The 15,666-nt window shown below is 31.7% G+C and overlaps 3 protein-coding genes and 1 non-coding gene across 6 annotated transcripts; 2 read left to right on the top strand and 2 right to left on the bottom strand.

The window, feature by feature from the left end:
- The first annotated feature begins 1,412 nt into the window (after positions 1-1,412).
- On the top strand, positions 1,413-4,893 carry LOC25500033 (peptidyl-prolyl cis-trans isomerase FKBP20-2, chloroplastic). Of its 2 annotated transcripts, XM_024772227.2 has the most exons (8): positions 1,429-1,563; positions 2,255-2,535; positions 3,206-3,281; positions 3,367-3,581; positions 3,744-3,853; positions 4,130-4,238; positions 4,349-4,425; positions 4,596-4,893. In XM_024772227.2, the coding sequence occupies exons 4-8, from the start codon at positions 3,485-3,487 to the stop codon at positions 4,713-4,715; spliced, it is 513 nt and encodes a 170-aa protein (XP_024627995.1). In that variant the 5' UTR covers positions 1,429-1,563; positions 2,255-2,535; positions 3,206-3,281; positions 3,367-3,484; the 3' UTR covers positions 4,716-4,893. The 2 variants fall into 2 exon arrangements, with proteins under 2 accessions (XP_024627994.1, XP_024627995.1); XM_024772226.2 differs by lacking the exon at positions 2,255-2,535 and having other exon boundaries at positions 1,413-1,563.
- Positions 4,894-5,399: 506 nt separating this feature from the next.
- On the top strand, positions 5,400-11,253 carry LOC25500034 (uncharacterized). 2 transcript variants are annotated; one of them, XM_024772313.2, is made up of 9 exons: positions 5,400-5,575; positions 6,334-6,474; positions 7,307-7,719; positions 8,062-8,372; positions 8,461-8,517; positions 8,742-9,002; positions 9,091-9,134; positions 9,258-9,351; positions 10,644-10,772. In XM_024772313.2, exons 3-8 carry the CDS (start codon positions 7,331-7,333, stop codon positions 9,303-9,305), a joined length of 1,110 nt encoding a protein of 369 aa, XP_024628081.1. In that variant the 5' UTR covers positions 5,400-5,575; positions 6,334-6,474; positions 7,307-7,330; the 3' UTR covers positions 9,306-9,351; positions 10,644-10,772. The 2 variants fall into 2 exon arrangements, with proteins under 2 accessions (XP_024628081.1, XP_013443804.1); XM_013588350.3 differs by lacking the exon at positions 9,258-9,351 and having other exon boundaries at positions 10,644-11,253.
- A 2,083-nt stretch (positions 11,254-13,336) lies between these two features.
- LOC25500035 (uncharacterized) lies at positions 13,337-14,697 on the bottom strand. The gene is made up of 3 exons (XM_013588351.3): positions 14,538-14,697; positions 14,323-14,440; positions 13,337-13,775 (listed from the first exon to the last, which is right to left on the bottom strand). Exons 1-3 carry the CDS (start codon positions 14,569-14,571, stop codon positions 13,421-13,423), a joined length of 507 nt encoding a protein of 168 aa, XP_013443805.1. The 5' UTR covers positions 14,572-14,697; the 3' UTR covers positions 13,337-13,420.
- An 879-nt stretch (positions 14,698-15,576) lies between these two features.
- On the bottom strand, positions 15,577-15,647 carry TRNAG-GCC (transfer RNA glycine (anticodon GCC)). Its single transcript has one exon. It is a non-coding gene; the product is annotated as a tRNA-Gly (tRNA).
- Between the last annotated feature and the right edge of the window lie 19 nt (positions 15,648-15,666).

Raw genomic sequence — 15,666 nt, forward strand, 5'->3', positions numbered from 1 at the left:
TGGCTAAAGGATTTTATCCGTCGTGGTTGCTTCGTGCGTTGTTGGTGGACAGTGATAGATTTATGTTGTTTGTTCATCCCTCGATCTCGAATGTAACTAAAGTTTCAAGACCACTGTGTCTTTGTGGATTCGATTCATAATTGGTTGCTTTGGCTCAAAAGGGTGTTTATAGCCTTTTGATACTTTGAAGGGAGCTTGAAGGGCTTCTACAACACCTCAAAAGTGAAATTTGAGTTTTCAATCATGTTTGGTTTGACTTTTCAAAATTGCTTCTATACTCCAAAAGTAATTCTAGTTAAAGCTACAATTCCTAACTTTTGGTTTAACTAGAATCAATTCGTCAATATATTTTATATTTTGATTATTACAACCTATTATTTTTCTTTATTGCCCTTTATCAATTCTCTTTCTTTATGGTCATGAGTTACTAAGTTTTGAATTTTCCTTTGTGGTGTTTCCGTTCAGATATACTGTATTTTTTTTTTTTACCTTTCTTTTACGCTATATTTTATCATTTTTGACAACTAACTCTAGTATTATTTAACATAAATATATTTTATTGAAAAATATAAAATATATGAACAAATATTTTGTATAAAAAATGGTTTAATGATCGTATTTATCATTTTTAAATTAATATATAGAAAGTTTATTTACTTAAATTAAATAAAATATCTACATTTAATATTGATCTACATGCACATTCAACTATTTCCATTTACTTGTATTTAACTATGTCCATTTTAGTAATTATACATTCAAAAGTAATTTTGATCAAAACTATCTAAACAATATTCAGTTTGTTTAATCAATTATGCATTATTGCATCCAAACATAAATCAATTATCTCAAAATCATTTCGGTCAAAATCAATTCTATCCAAAGTTGAATCAAATACACACTTATTCAATCTCTTACACTTATTCACGTTATATTATTAAATGTATGTTTGTTTCTCAATGTCTTATGTTTGCATCTTGATGTTTCATGATTGAATATTGGATTACAACAAATGTTTTTTAGGGGTCGACCAATGTTTTTTTTTTATTTTTTATAATTCATTATTAATTGATATTTAATCATATAAATTGATTTTTTTTAGGCGATAAAAATCATTTAATTTATGTATAAACATTTTTAAGGGTAGTAAACATTTTGATCCATAAACATTTTTAAAGGTAGTAATCATTTTGATCCATAAATATATAACGAATAGTTGTAATAATCACCTAATACATTAAAATAGTATTTGATTGTGTACTATGTTAGTTAAAATAACTTCTTATATTAAAATTTATCGTCAATATTATTTTATCAATATACTTACTTGTTTTCATATGAATCTCATACTTTTTTTTTTTTTTGAAGAATATGAATCTCATACTTATTTAACATAAAATGTGTTATGCATTCTAACACATGATACGTAAGACTAATTATATCGACACCAAACATAGATAGAGATATTATAATATCATCATTTCATTTCATAAGAACAACACACGATTATGCTACCGCTCTTATCTTCACCATCTTCTTCTTCACTCATGCAATCTTTTCCATGTAACTCTCTCTCTCTCTCTCTCTGTTTGAATGCCACTTTCATACCATTCATATATGTAATATGTGTTTCAAAACTTTGATTTTTTTTTTTTTTTTGTGAAGTTGATTGTTTTTAATGTTAAAAGTTAATATTTTTGTTGATGGGTCATTGAGATTTAGATGTATTGTGATGTTCGAAGTTGAATTTATGTTGCTGGAACTTAGAATCTTCAAATTCTGATAGTTGAAAGTATATAATTCAAGATATGTGAGGTTAATGGTTTGAAAAGTTATTACAAACTGAACTAATTGAAACCGTCATTGTTGCTGTTAAGGTTAATGGTTTGAAAAGTTTCAACAAATTAGGGTATGTTTGGTAAGACATGTTCATGAGCTAATTGCTTGTCTTATATGCTCATTTGACTAAAAAAACTCCGTTCGGTGACCATCACTTACTTCCTCACGAGCTTATTGATTATTTATAAGCTAATTCAAGTAGCTTGTAGCTTAAAGCTTACATCTTTTCATTATTTATCTCAATTTTACGCCTATTCTTAACTGAAAATTTAAATATATCATTTTTGCGTCATTTCATATTTATAAGCTGGTTCAACCACTCATTTTACCAAACACAACAAATTCAATCAGCTAGCTTATCATCTATTCACAATTTTTTACCAAACTGAGCCTTAGAGAATTGATGTTGTTGCAGGTACTTTCAACTGAGAATAATAATTTTGAGTATGGTTCATATTCGCTGAAAAGTGGGGAGCGAGAGCGTCTCCCTTTTGGGGCAGGACAGTTTAGGAGTGCAGGGGGCGATGTTCCAGTTTAGGACAGATGATACACTCAAATGAAATCAAGCCCATTTGTTTGTTGGGATAGATCTAAGACAGTTTAGGGGTGCAGGGGGCAATGTTCCATTGCACTATAGTTCAGGGGTAAACTTGTAAACTGAGCCATAGTGTTTAAACAACGGCCCTGTTTGGATAGGTAGTTTATTTTGCAGCTAATAGCATAAGCGCATATGAATAAGCTATTTCTATAACACAAGATAAAATAAAGTCAAAACTGTTTTTGTATTATCTATAAGTTGTTTTCATAAGCTTGTGGAAATAAGCTGAAAACGGCTTATGAACATGTCATAAGTTGTTTTGATAAATTCTCCCAACCAATGTTGAAAGTGTTTATTACACTAAGATAAGTTCAAATAAGTCAATCCAAACATAACCCCTTCTAATCTCTTCAATAAATTTTGCTTATCAAAAAACAAAATAATCACTAGATAAGTTCAAATAAGTCCAAACAACCAAAATTTTGTACTTTGTAATGAAGCACGGACACTCCTCGGATAAAGCATGTCCCGGTGTCGGACACGTGTCGCGTCCGACACCGACACTTATAATTACACTGAACAATGAGATTTTCTCAAATTATTAGGAGTGTTGGCGTGTCAGTGTCCGTGTCGTGTCCGGTGTCCGTGTTCGTATCCGTGCTTCATAATCCTAATTCATTGTATGATAGTTAACTGCGACAGTCACTCTGTTTGACTGATGTAGACAGAATTGACTGAACTCTGATCAATCATTGTGTTCTTGCATGTTTATCTAACTACTTTAGAACCTGATTTGGTATTCTGATAAAGCATTTCCTTTTTTGGCAGTAAAATTCCTTTGTACTGTACAAGGACAAGGACATTCCACTCATGGATGCACTAATCAAAAACCAAAGGATTCCATGTAAGAGTGGCATTATTTTCTTGAATGGATTAACATTTCATCTAATATCCTTCTGAGGGGCATTTTTGTTTGTATTTATGGATAGAGTGCAGGATAACTCCATATTACATCCTGAGAAAGTATTAAGGAGGAAACTTGCGCTTTCTGTTTTGGTCTCAACTTGTGTTTTTCCAACTTTATCTTCTCATGCGAAGACCAAAAATATGAATCCGTATAATGAAAAACGTGTCTTACAACAAAACAGGAATATACAAAAACAAAATAATGCACCAGATGACTTCCCAAATTTTATTAGAGAAGGTAATGTTCATATTTTTTTTCATACATGATTATGTTACTTTCCGAGTTCAATAAGAAAATTTCTGTTACTTTTTTACCCCACGATGTCTCTCGTGTAAGTGTCACAATTGTTTGTGTCAAACTTTTGGATATGATGTTCTGGTTTATTAATTTACTTTTCAGGTTTTGAAGTCAAAGTAGTAGCACCAGATAACTATATAACGCGTGATTCGGGGCTCATATACCGAGATTTTGAAGTTGGTGAAGGTGATTGTCCAAAGGATGGTCAGCAGGTTTTTCTTTTATTTTCTTTCCAATCAAGGATTTCTTTCTTCGTAATTTTTATCTTAATTGTTTGGATTGTTTGGGAGAAGAAGTTAACACAAATATTATGCAGTAAGCACCAGACTGAGAACTGAAATTGTCTCTATGTAGTAGTATTTTGTAGAGTATGTTGAAATGGGAAAATTGGGAATTGATGTTTGAGTGATTATGTAGAAAACTTAACTTCAACACAAATTATATTCACAAATTTTTATTATCTAATTACATCATACCATGCCTTGCAGGTCACATTTCACTATGTTGGCTATAATGAGTCCGGCCGCCGTATTGACAGCACTTATTTACAGGGTTCTCCAGCCAAAATTCGTATGGGTAACAAGGCATTGGTTCCAGGTAAAAAAGGAAGAATAGATTTAGTATTATCAGTTGTCATTGCAGAACGTATGACAAAAAAGCTTTCGTCATTGGCTTGCTTTTATCTTTCTCCACATTTTCTGATGTAGGATTTGAGGAAGGAATTAGAGACATGAGAGCAGGTGGAAAGAGAAGAATAATTATTCCTCCTGATCTTGGACCCCCGGTACATCTCTTATTCTCTTTCATCTCCATTCACTACTGTAGCTGCAAATCTGCACAGACACCAAACATGGACACGTTGACACCGATAATACTTTGAGAAAATGAATTGAATGTAATCACATATATCGATGTTGGACAGTGACATATGTTTTGATGTTGTGTGTTCTGCAGGTAGGACCTTCAACATTTTTCAGCTCAAAACAATTTGAAGTTTTTGATGTTGAGTTATTAAGCATACAAAACTGTGAAAGAAGAACAATAGGATTTTACTCTGATGTTGTATGTAATTGAGATAAAGCTCCAATGTCTTTAGCACAAATATTATTAGATAGGAACTAAATTATGATATTGCTTTGAGGCTGTTGTCAAGTATTCTTTATTGTTTTGGTTTGTAACCATGTCAATCATCGAGAAAGGAACATATGTATGTATGTATGTATTATGAAAATACTTTAGAATTTTTTTTATATAGTTGAATCCTCTTATCTTCATTCCATTCGATGGTTCATCAAATTCAACAATATCTATGTAGCATGGACATGAAACTATACCACACTTTTTTATTTATTTATATAAAAAAGAAAAGGTACCACATATATGCGATGGATTTTCATTAGACAGTTAAAGTGTGAATGAATATAATTCAATTTCCTATCATATATCATATTTGTTCTAGAATAAGTGACGCATTAGTAAAAAAAAATAATTATCCCAACCAAAATGAAAGGTCCATTTCAATTTTCAGTGTAATATAAAAAAAAATCCGAAAATGAATGACCCATTTTTTTATTTTGAATTTTTAGACAGACAATTGAAAAATATATTTTAAGAAAAGAATCAAACATACCCATAATTTCTAATATAAATGGACCCACTTCATTTTTTTTATCACTTGTGTTAAACCATGAAGGTATTTATTATGTGATAAATTTTACAATTAAGTTTTTCAAATAAATTTTTCAGTAACAAATTTACTACTGAAAAAAAGAATTTTTTTGATCAATCCTAAAAGTTAAACGACTAGTAACGTGTCATTAGGAACAGAAATCTCTCTCTCTCTCTCTCTCTGATTCCTTTGCTCCCAAGCTTCTTCCTTTTTTTTCATTTCTTCTATAATTCTTGCTTCACTTCTCGTTTTTTTCACTAAAAAGGTATCATTTTTTTTTTTTGTTATTGCTAATTTTTCTCATTCTTGTTTTTTGAATTTGTGTTTTTTTAGTGTAACGTTCTTCTGCACTGAATTTTTTTGAAATCTTGATTTGGTTTTTTTTTTTTTTTTTTAATTTGATTATAATTGTATTAAATTTGTTAATTGATTATGCAATTGAGACTATGACTGATATATTTATGTTGTGGATTCACTGTTGGGGTTTTTCATATGTACAAAATTAGGGATTTTGTGGTAGTGACAGTGTCACTGTGACACTCTTCAAAATTAGTTCTTGTGATATTTTTTGTTTATTATGAAGCACCGACAAAGACACGGACACACTGGACACACACGTGTCAGTGTCTAACACGTCTTTGATCAGGGGTGTCGATGCTACCGAGTTTGTTGATACTCTTCAATAATCATCTTGATTATATCGATTATTTCTTTATTTTATGATCATCTCCAAATCATGTTGTATTAGTTGTTGTTAATGATGTTCATTGTTGATATTAATTGTGAATGTTAATTGTGATTAACTATAGATATGCTATTTTTCATCAGTTTTGGAAGTGTTGAAATACATGATTCCACTGTATAGTATATACCATGATTATATATCAATGGCGTGTTTTACTAATCTTTTATTCAAAAAACAAAAAAAATTGGTTATCCTGAGTCAATTATATTGGTGTATCCTACACCTTAGACTTGCTTTTTGTTGTTGATTTCTAGTTTAACACTTTTTGACTGTTATAGTACGTACTGTTCTGCCACGGTCTTGCTTGCACCACAACTACTTTCAAGTTTCATCTCACGAGGTTGTTCCTGTGTGCGTCACCATTCGTGTATCGGCCATTCCAAGTGATCAATCCAGTTCATATTGTTGTTTGTTCTCAGGTAATCATATTATCCACAAACGGTTTTTAGCTTTGTGCAATCAATATTGCTGCTGTTATGTTTCTTGTTAATTTTGACAAAAAAAACTATATCCGAGGTTGTTACATTATGAAAATTTCAAAATATAACACAAAAACCACCTCGAACAGGGGCCAACATTTGTTTAAATCCGTTTATCTTTGTATATATCTTTCTAAATTATTGTTTCAAAGTCTGATTTTTGGATAAGAGTGGATAATTGTTATTTTTTTTTTTTGAATTTGTGGTTTTTTCTGATTTTGAGTAGAGGAAACTGAATCTGCGATGATGTTTGCAATGTTTTTTGTGTGTATTGATGCACCTGATTTGAGGATATTGAACTATATGAAAAGAAGAAAAAAAAGGATAATTTTGAGTGGAGGAAGGTTCGTCAGTTTTGGAATTGTTGATTACATAACTCCACTGAATACCATGATCATACATCAATGAAAACTGTTTCTTATGTCATAATTGAGCGGTAATTCAAGAACTTTAAATGAGATGTTTTACGTATCTCATGATGTATCAAAAATTGTGTTATGCCAGTGGTTATCGTGTTCGATAAATTGTTAGGTCATGACTCATGAGTGACCAGACAGCCCTTCAAGATATGAATGTGTTTACCATTATTATGAAGAATGTAGTAGTTTTAGTTATGTATTTTCCTTTATAATAGTAAAAAGATTGGATCAAGGTGACGTTTTGCAATTTGTTCTGTAGTCTTGGTTTATTATGCATCTATTTTTTTCTTTGGTCAACCTGTGACTCATGTTTTTCATGATGATATTGTGGTTTTTGCATGATTTCTGAGCAGTGAAGGTTTGCATGATTTGTGAAAATGTCCCCTGACTTGGAGATAAAGAGCCAATTGGAGAATATAAACGCCCCTGCATTTTCGGAACTAAATGTTCTTGAGCCTAGGGAAAACGGTGAGGCTGATGATTGTGCCCGGGAAATGATGTCAATTGAACAAACTCCTCTGTGTAAGGGAGATAAGGATGTAGAAGTTAATATCACTGAGTGCAAAAATTCTGGCAAAGCTTTGATGGTGTTAGATTTCGGTGAGGATGATGTCACTGAGAGTGCCAGCTCCTTTGGTGATACAGGTTCAGGCTCGGAGAATGCTGTAACTGCTTCCTACGGTGATCCAGAAGTTGAATCACAAATGTCTTCTGACAGTGCATTCTCATCAATGTGTGATGATTGGCATGAATCAGTCCGACGAAGGTATATTTCACTTTGAGTTGTTTTATTAGCTTGACTGCAGTTTTTTCCATATAGTTCGTTATATTTTGGTTTGTGAGATACCTCTGATTTTGGGAGTTGTTTTCCCCAAGATTTTGGGAATTCTTTCTATTCTTTGTTATGATCATGTTCTGTCAGTGCATCAGAGGGAGAGATACTCTTTCACTCTATACTAGGCAAGGCCAGTTTAATATTTAAAACTATAGCACATGTCTATTATTACTATTATGAGTGATGTTGACTACAATTCACAATGTCTTTGATTTGAACTTCAATTTCAATAGTTTATAGTATGTTTTACAATTTTCTCTATTAACCATTCAGAAAGAAAAGAACAACAGATCATTGGAAGAGGTTCATAAGCCCGATTACGTGGCGCTGTAAGTGGATTGAGTTGAAACTGAGGTCACTTCACTCTCAAGAACGTAAATATGAAAAAGAGCTTGCGGCACTCAATTATACAAAGCAGCTTGATTTTTCACACTTAACATTAGATGGTTCCGGCATCAAATCGGTACCTATTTCTGGTCGGATGCATAGGAATAAAATTATGAAGAGGAAAAAAAGAGTAAGAGTTGAAGAGAAATGTGATTTAGCATCACACATGTCTAACCATACTTTATTCTCCTACTATGGTATGCCATTTCCTTATATATTTTTGTTTTTAAAATTTCTTTTCTTTTTGTTTATAATTTTCTGTCTCTCACTTCTCTCATTTTCCAGAGAAAGCAAATTGTAATGTTGAGGTTGGTTTGGGAGATAGTCACAAAGTTGCAATAGGTTAGTAGCAGATATGTATATGATGTTGTTTTTGTTATTTATGCGACTTACAAAAAATCTCTACCCATCATTGTTAATGAAATGAGTACAAAGAATTTGATACACAGATTTTCTCTGGATTTTCATATTTTAAGTATATGGTATCTCTTAGAAACAGGTTTTAGTCATTTGTTTACATGAGAGTTCGTGACTTCTTATGCTACATCCCGTTTTAATGTTATCAGGTGCTGAAATTGAAAATTTGGTAGAGTTCAAGTCTTCTGTTGATTTGCGGTATTCTCAGGATTATTATGATAATGACAAGTCCTGGAATGACATCATTCAAAAGATTATAGAAATACAGTCTCGAGTTCAAAATTTGAAAAATAGATATGAGAAGGTGATCGGTGAAAATCCAGGAAAATTTTGTTCTGTAAATCAATTGAGCATGCTTGGACCGTCTGATGGACATAATCATTCTGATTTAAAGCCTGACTCTTTTGCTGGTAACAAACACATTTTCCAGTTAGTTTAATTCTCATTTCTTATCTCAGCTTCATTCTGAGTTTCTAATGGGAGATTTACTTATTCCAGGAAATGCATCATCGGGTGATCACAGGATAGCTCCGCGGGAAGATGTAAGCTTACTATAAAAAAACTATCTATATAATTTCAAGTTTTGTATTTGTTATTTTTCTGTCGCGTATATTTGTTATGAACAAGTTCAATTTTTTATGCTTGATATTTGCTATCCCTATTAGTTTTCCTCTTCTTGCGCCGTGCTTTTGGTTTCTGCAATAGTCTGTTGACTCATCCGTGCGGGACATAAATCTTTTTTTTTTTGAGGAAATAAAGGTGCGGGACATAAATTTTATCTAGCTTATCATTGCTCTGATTTATTTGTCTATATTTTTTATAATGCTTGGTGCATGGAAATTGTTCTTTGTAGACTCTATTATTAGTCGGAGTTGTTGATTGATCTTGTCAAAGTTTGTTTTTCTGCATCAGTGTCATAATTCACTAGTTTTACAGAGAACCACAAATTGGTTTGCGCAAACTGGTTTGCATACTTTTACATAACCAAAGTACCACTACCACCTATTTAAAAAAAAAAATTATAACTGCCTTTAACGTTTAAGAAAACGCACTCACACTTCAAAAGTGGTCCACCTTTCTAGGGACAATTGTGGTTTAAGATTTAGAGTCAGCAAGAACATTTAGACATCTGAAACTCAGAGGAAACATAGATTGTTGGAAAAACATCTGACATGATGGGAGTCGGCATTTTGGGGTTCCATTATTGTGTGTAGGCCAGACCAAGTGAGTTCTAATAGAAAGAGGGTTAGAGAGAGCATGGTGAGTGGCTCTGTGATGTTATGCATCAAACAAAGAAGCATAAAAATTTCAAAGCCTTTGAAGATTCGTAAGGCAAGGATAGTTGAGGGTGGAACATAGTCTGGTGAGCTTGTGTAGAGTACAATTTAGATCAAACTGTTAATGAAGTACCAAACACTTTGTGCTGCTATTGGGTCACTTGCATTGATCTATACTCTAGATGTCCAGTTCTAGTTGTTAGACGGTTGTTGAGATCCCACGTTAACTAGAAATATAGCCAAAATAACTCTCCCTCATGACTAGGATTGGACATCCAGAGTAAGGATAAATGCGGGTAGCGTAGCACAATAACAAAGATCTCAACATAACCCAATTATAAAATTATAATTCATTGACAGATATTGGTTATATGTAATTCTTTATAATATCTTACCATCCAATTTGTAGTGGTGCTGAACCATTGAGATGCTTAACACAATGTATTTTCAAATAAATATCCTTGCTGGTACTGTTGTAGAGGTATATTTTTGTTGTGCATGTTTGCACATGAAAGTTGCAGTTCTCATTTCCAGAACATACACTTGTAAAAGCTATCTGAGAGTTGATAATGATGTATTTATCTTCCATGCTGCGATACTGCAATTAATGTCTGAAATTTTGAATTAATAACAGTAAATTTAATTATCACAAGCATCCAGGTCCCGGATACCTTGGTTGTATTTTGAAAGGGAAAATTTTGAACTATATCTTTGTATCTAATTTACATGCATACATTATGAATTTTTATAATTTTGGCCTGCTCTTATATGCAGAACAAGGATGAAGATCTTACACAATATCAGGTAGCCAAGGAAGAATTGCATGAGGATGATGTGCATAATGTCAATGTGAATTATACTTTGAGATCATGTTCTGCATTGAAGAAATCTGGTATAAAGAGGTCAAGGACATCGCATTAAGTGAATCTGATTAGAGTTCGCACAGATTAAGGAACTGATAATTCTACAAACATGTCGGAAACTGCTTAGGAGGGAATGTATATATGCTGGTCTATTAACATCATGTACAATGTGTAAATTCTGGTCGTGTGTTCCACTCTTTTGCAACATGCAATTATTTTAGTTGTACATGATGTTAATATGGCACCATGCTCTATTCTTTAGCCATAAAAAAAATATTTCTTGTTAGAACTATTGCACTATACCTTCTTTGCCTTTGAGATGTTTCAAAATGAAGGTTTTTGCTCATTCAAATAATTACTAATGTTTGCACATCTCAAAAATATTGATTTTGCACAAAAGTGTTGATTAGTGTAAGGGAGATATGGTAAAATGCAGATACCACTCTATTCTAATTGCCATTGTAACATTATCAACACTATTCTAATGCATTATTCACATGCCAAAGCGAATTGTGAACCGTATGACTACTAATAGCTATGCTAAATTACTCTATATATGTATTGACTTGTTCGATTTGATGGTCAATTTATTTTCTGTATTGGAAGTCATTTAGATTGTTATTTTTCGAGGAAAGTTTTGAGTAAATAGTTATATAAGGCCTATAAATATATTAAATTCGTTTTATAAGTCATTAAAAGGAGAAAAAGAAAGCTCTTAGAACATGGAAGTTTAACTTTGTTGTCACGTTAGTCTAAGGTGTAAAATTGTTATATTCGTTTGTAAAGTTTAATATTTGTTTAATAACTCAAAGCTCACAAGTATTTGCATTGGAAATGACATGAAACATCAAAATTAATATTGCACAATCACAAGCAATTAGAGATTAGTCATGCTATTACATGAGAGTGAAAATTAAACAGGATTCAATTTCTTGAATGACATTCTTTCTGTAACCTTTACAGCAATAAGAGCCTAAACTGTAGCTGTTGGGACAAAGATAACATCAGGAATGGATTTGGTAACACTTCGTTGAGGCACAGGTTGTCCTGTTCTCGTAGCTACCATAGCTGCTGGAGGTGCCACTATTCTGGTGATCATCATAGAATCATCTACATTACTCATATTTACATTCTTAATCATGAAATCAGTGGTAATTATATATATACTTGTTAGACTTTTGGTTCAAGCAAGGGTTTCCGTTATTCATTACTCATCGATCACAGTTTCATTGAGTTCGTTTTCTTTCTTCCATAATTTGCTCTAGGTATTTTCATTCTTTTATTTTGGAGGGTTTTAGTTGATTGGCTAACAAAAATAACCAAACTGTTAATAAATTTGTTGTAACTTATGATTTCTTATATACATGTTCTCCGATTTTATTGTTATTATTTTCATTATTATGAAATTTGTCTTTCTATCAGTTTGCCGTTTTTAATTAGTTGTCCTCTACTGGAATTTAAAGGAACTTAGCCAACAGCATAGTCTGTCCCCAATGGCCACCTCACAAGCGCCGCAAATTGCTAACTCAAAGGGAGAGCTTCCTCATGAGGAGAAGCAAGAGGAGCAAAAAGTAGAATGCAAAAAGAGAAAGCTTCCTCATGGGGTGAAGCCGTGAAGGCAAAGCCGTTTATGGGGCTTTTAGCAATGCTTTTGACACAAGTTACAGAATTTTTGTTTATGTGCGTATTTGAATTTCTTAACATCCAGGAATCACTCACTCGGAAAGCATGAAGCCTGGGATGCTAAATTTGATGCTATACATATAATGATTGACAAGGAGGGTTTAGATACACAAACATATGAGGATATCTATTTTAAGGTTATGGGGAAGTGTATTTCAAATCGTGAGAATAGTACTAATGAGGAAGAAGAAGAATGCAAGGGTTGAGAGAAAGAAAAAGAAGAGCAGTTACTGAAGAACATGTATATAAGCAAGGGTTGCATAATCCAGCTGTTTGCCTTTTTGTTCTCTTGTTTTATGGTACTCTGATTGTAGAAATTTTTGAATCCACACCTTGCACATCTCTTGTTTTATCGAGCAATGTTTTTATGCTCGATATTTCCTTGAGCTGTAGTTTAAGATTTAGAGCCAGAAAGGAGCATTTAGACTCTTTAATATCTGAAACTCAAAGGAAAACAAAAACATATGACTTGTTGGGCATCAGCAGTTTGAGGTTCCATTTCATTATTATGTAGGACAGACCGAGTTCTAATAGAAGGAGGGTTGTCAATATTGAATATAGTGATAACAACGATGTTTATTTTTTAGAGTTGATAGCAAAGCATTCATATATTTAAAAATTCAACAAGATATTGAAGGCCAGGGGACACAGACTTAGAGGACAAGTTCTAAGTCTTGTTAACAACATTCATTATATTTTAAAATATTTTATTTTCTTATATAAATAAATGTATCATTTCAAGTAACAACATATCACTGTATTGGATAGTATTGTATATGATACTCGTGTCGCATCTGTGCATCATAGATGTTTGTTAGTTCAGGCTTTCTCGTATACTATGCAACATTCTATTTCTGTTTGTTATAAGTAGGATTTTCTGCAGTATGAATTGTAGCATAGTGAGTGTATCTGACATGAATATATGGTATGAAACATCAAACTAAACATTGCACAATTACAAGCAATTGGAGATTAGTCATGTTATTACTACATCAAGAGAGAAAATTAAATAGGATTCAATTTCTTCAATGACATTCTTTTGGTGACTTTAACAGCAATGAGAGCTAAAATAGTAGCTGTTGGGACAAAGATAACATCAGGAATGGCTTTCATAACACTTAGTTGAGGCACAGACTGTCCTGTTCTCTTAGCTACCATAGCTGCTGGAGGTGCCACTATTCCAGTTATCATCATAGAATCATCTACTTTGCTTATATTTACATTCTTAATCATGAAATCAATGAAAATATTTTTCTTCTTATCTTCCTCGCTTGTTTTATTCCAATCTCTGAAAAATACCTCAATTTCCTTGTGTGATGGTACATCATAATGCTTACCAGGCAAGGCCATGTTAATAGTGCTAGTAAAAAACAAGAAAAAAATTGTCAGAAACTATAGACAAAATTGATATCAAATGTTGAATATGGAAATTGTTAATTATATTTTTTTTTTTATAAACAAATGTTATATATTTGTTGTTATGTTAGTATTTTCTCATTCACAAGACATTGAACTACGTTCTTTCAATTCCTTTAATCCTTCACTCAAATCGGTCCAACATTTGTTTATTAAATTAGTTATATAAATTTAAGAGTATTCATCAATTTTACTTTCTTGATAAATTTGATAATCATTTTGTAAAAGGTAGCAAATACATACCATGGATGATGGATGACAAAAGGTTTGGTTTTTTAGTTCTTGAATTTGTAAATTAAAATAATTCTTAATTTTTCCATGGCCATATTTTAGATGAATATTTGAAAATCATTTTCTTTTGAATTCATTTTCATGTTTAGACCATTATACTAGTATATGGTTTGAAACTATAAAAAGATAAAAGTTTCCCCACTTTCCTGTTTTTTTTACAAGTAAAATGATTAAAATTTTCATTGAAATGACATGCTTACTTGAAGATATCAAGAATGGCAGTGTGGAAGGTTTCAAAGTCTTTAACTTCTTTCTTCATAAATTGATCATAGAGTGCTCCTGACACAAGATCTAATGTCTGGGATGCTATTCCCTCACCTAATGAGATATGACAAATTTTTGTGCAAATTTAATTTAAGACAAATATATATAACAATAATAATAATAATAAAAAAAAAAAAACAGAACATGAGACCTGATCCTCCCATGTAACTCATGATCATCCCCATGATGTTTTTGTATTTTGTGAATGATTGACCACAAAAGAAACCAACTATCACAAAGCCAATTATATATATTTGTGTATATATATTTTAAGAAAAAATGTGGACCTAGGAAGTGAGTATATCTGTTTCTTTGGTGAAAGTAAAGTATTCTTGTTCATGATTTAAGTTATGTTTTTCTTTTCTTTTTCATATGTGAGATTCTTGGCTTGGAACGAGCATGTGGCTTTAAGATTCCATATCAAATATAGGGTTCATCTTTGTTCTATTGTTTTTCCTAACAATTTTATACATTCCAATTTTGAAAAATTTGTATTGTGTAACATTATTCGTTTGGAAAAATGTTATTTTTTTGGAAGGGGGAATGAGAAATGTTATTATGTTTTTTTTTTTAAGGAAAAAAATGTTATTATGTTATCCGCATATTCGATGTTATTTTTTGACCTCATTATCATTTCATTCTTTATCTTTCACTTAACTTTTAATTTGTGTTTAGTTTATTACTCAAATAATAAATAATAGCTCATTAATTTTTCTTTTTAGTCTTAGTCTTGATCAAACTGCGGTTTTAATCTATTTATCTCAACGTCCTTAAAAAAATATATATTTATCTCAACATATATTATCTTCACATTTTTTGAAAGATATTCTCTTCACATAATAAAAAGAGTGAAGATCCAATTCAACCTCTCATAATTTTCGTGTAGGTCAATTCAATCTCTATAGCAAAAAATAAACTTAAATTAGTCTATGATATTTTCATACCAGAACACAAACTCAATCATCCGTTATCTAGAGGAAGACATGGATTGATAAAGAATAATAATAAATTTGAAAGAAAAAATTAATTTTTTTTTTTTGTTGTTTTAATAACATAATTTTTTGGTGATTTAATAACAAAAAAAATTAAATGAAAGAAGTGATGGTAGAATAAATTTCCAACACGGAATCGAACCTGTGTTTATTCAAAGCACAATTTGGCAAAATATATGAAATCGATAAAAAATGAAATGCACCAGCCGGGAATCGAACCCGGGTCTGTACCGTGGCAGGGTACTATTCTACCACTAGACCACTGGTGCTTTATTGTTTAGTTTTTAA

Source organism: Medicago truncatula, chromosome 8, assembly GCF_003473485.1.
Source record: "Medicago truncatula cultivar Jemalong A17 chromosome 8, MtrunA17r5.0-ANR, whole genome shotgun sequence".
In the NCBI taxonomy this organism is placed as follows: Eukaryota; Viridiplantae; Streptophyta; class Magnoliopsida; order Fabales; family Fabaceae; genus Medicago; species Medicago truncatula.

Bases quoted from the DNA above. Each gene is read 5' to 3' on its own strand.
- LOC25500035 (XM_013588351.3), bottom strand. From the start codon at position 14,571: ATGGGGATGATCATGAGTTACATGGGAGGATCAG. The intron at 14,441-14,537 runs GTCTCATGTTCT...ATATCTCATTAG, and splicing joins GAGTTACATGGGAGGATCAG to GTGAGGGAATAGCATCCCAG. The intron at 13,776-14,322 runs GTAAGCATGTCA...GTTTTTTACTAG, and splicing joins GCCATTCTTGATATCTTCAA to CACTATTAACATGGCCTTGC.
- LOC25500034 (XM_013588350.3), top strand. From the start codon at position 7,331: ATGTCCCCTGACTTGGAGATAAAGAGCCAATTGGAGAATATAAACGCC. The intron at 8,518-8,741 runs GTTAGTAGCAGA...TAATGTTATCAG, and splicing joins TAGTCACAAAGTTGCAATAG to GTGCTGAAATTGAAAATTTG. The intron at 9,135-10,643 runs GTAAGCTTACTA...TCTTATATGCAG, and splicing joins GGATAGCTCCGCGGGAAGAT to AACAAGGATGAAGATCTTAC.
- LOC25500033 (XM_024772226.2), top strand. From the start codon at position 1,509: ATGCTACCGCTCTTATCTTCACCATCTTCTTCTTCACTCATGCAATCT. The intron at 3,282-3,366 runs GTAAGAGTGGCA...ATTTATGGATAG, and splicing joins CAAAAACCAAAGGATTCCAT to AGTGCAGGATAACTCCATAT. The intron at 4,426-4,595 runs GTACATCTCTTA...TGTGTTCTGCAG, and splicing joins CTCCTGATCTTGGACCCCCG to GTAGGACCTTCAACATTTTT.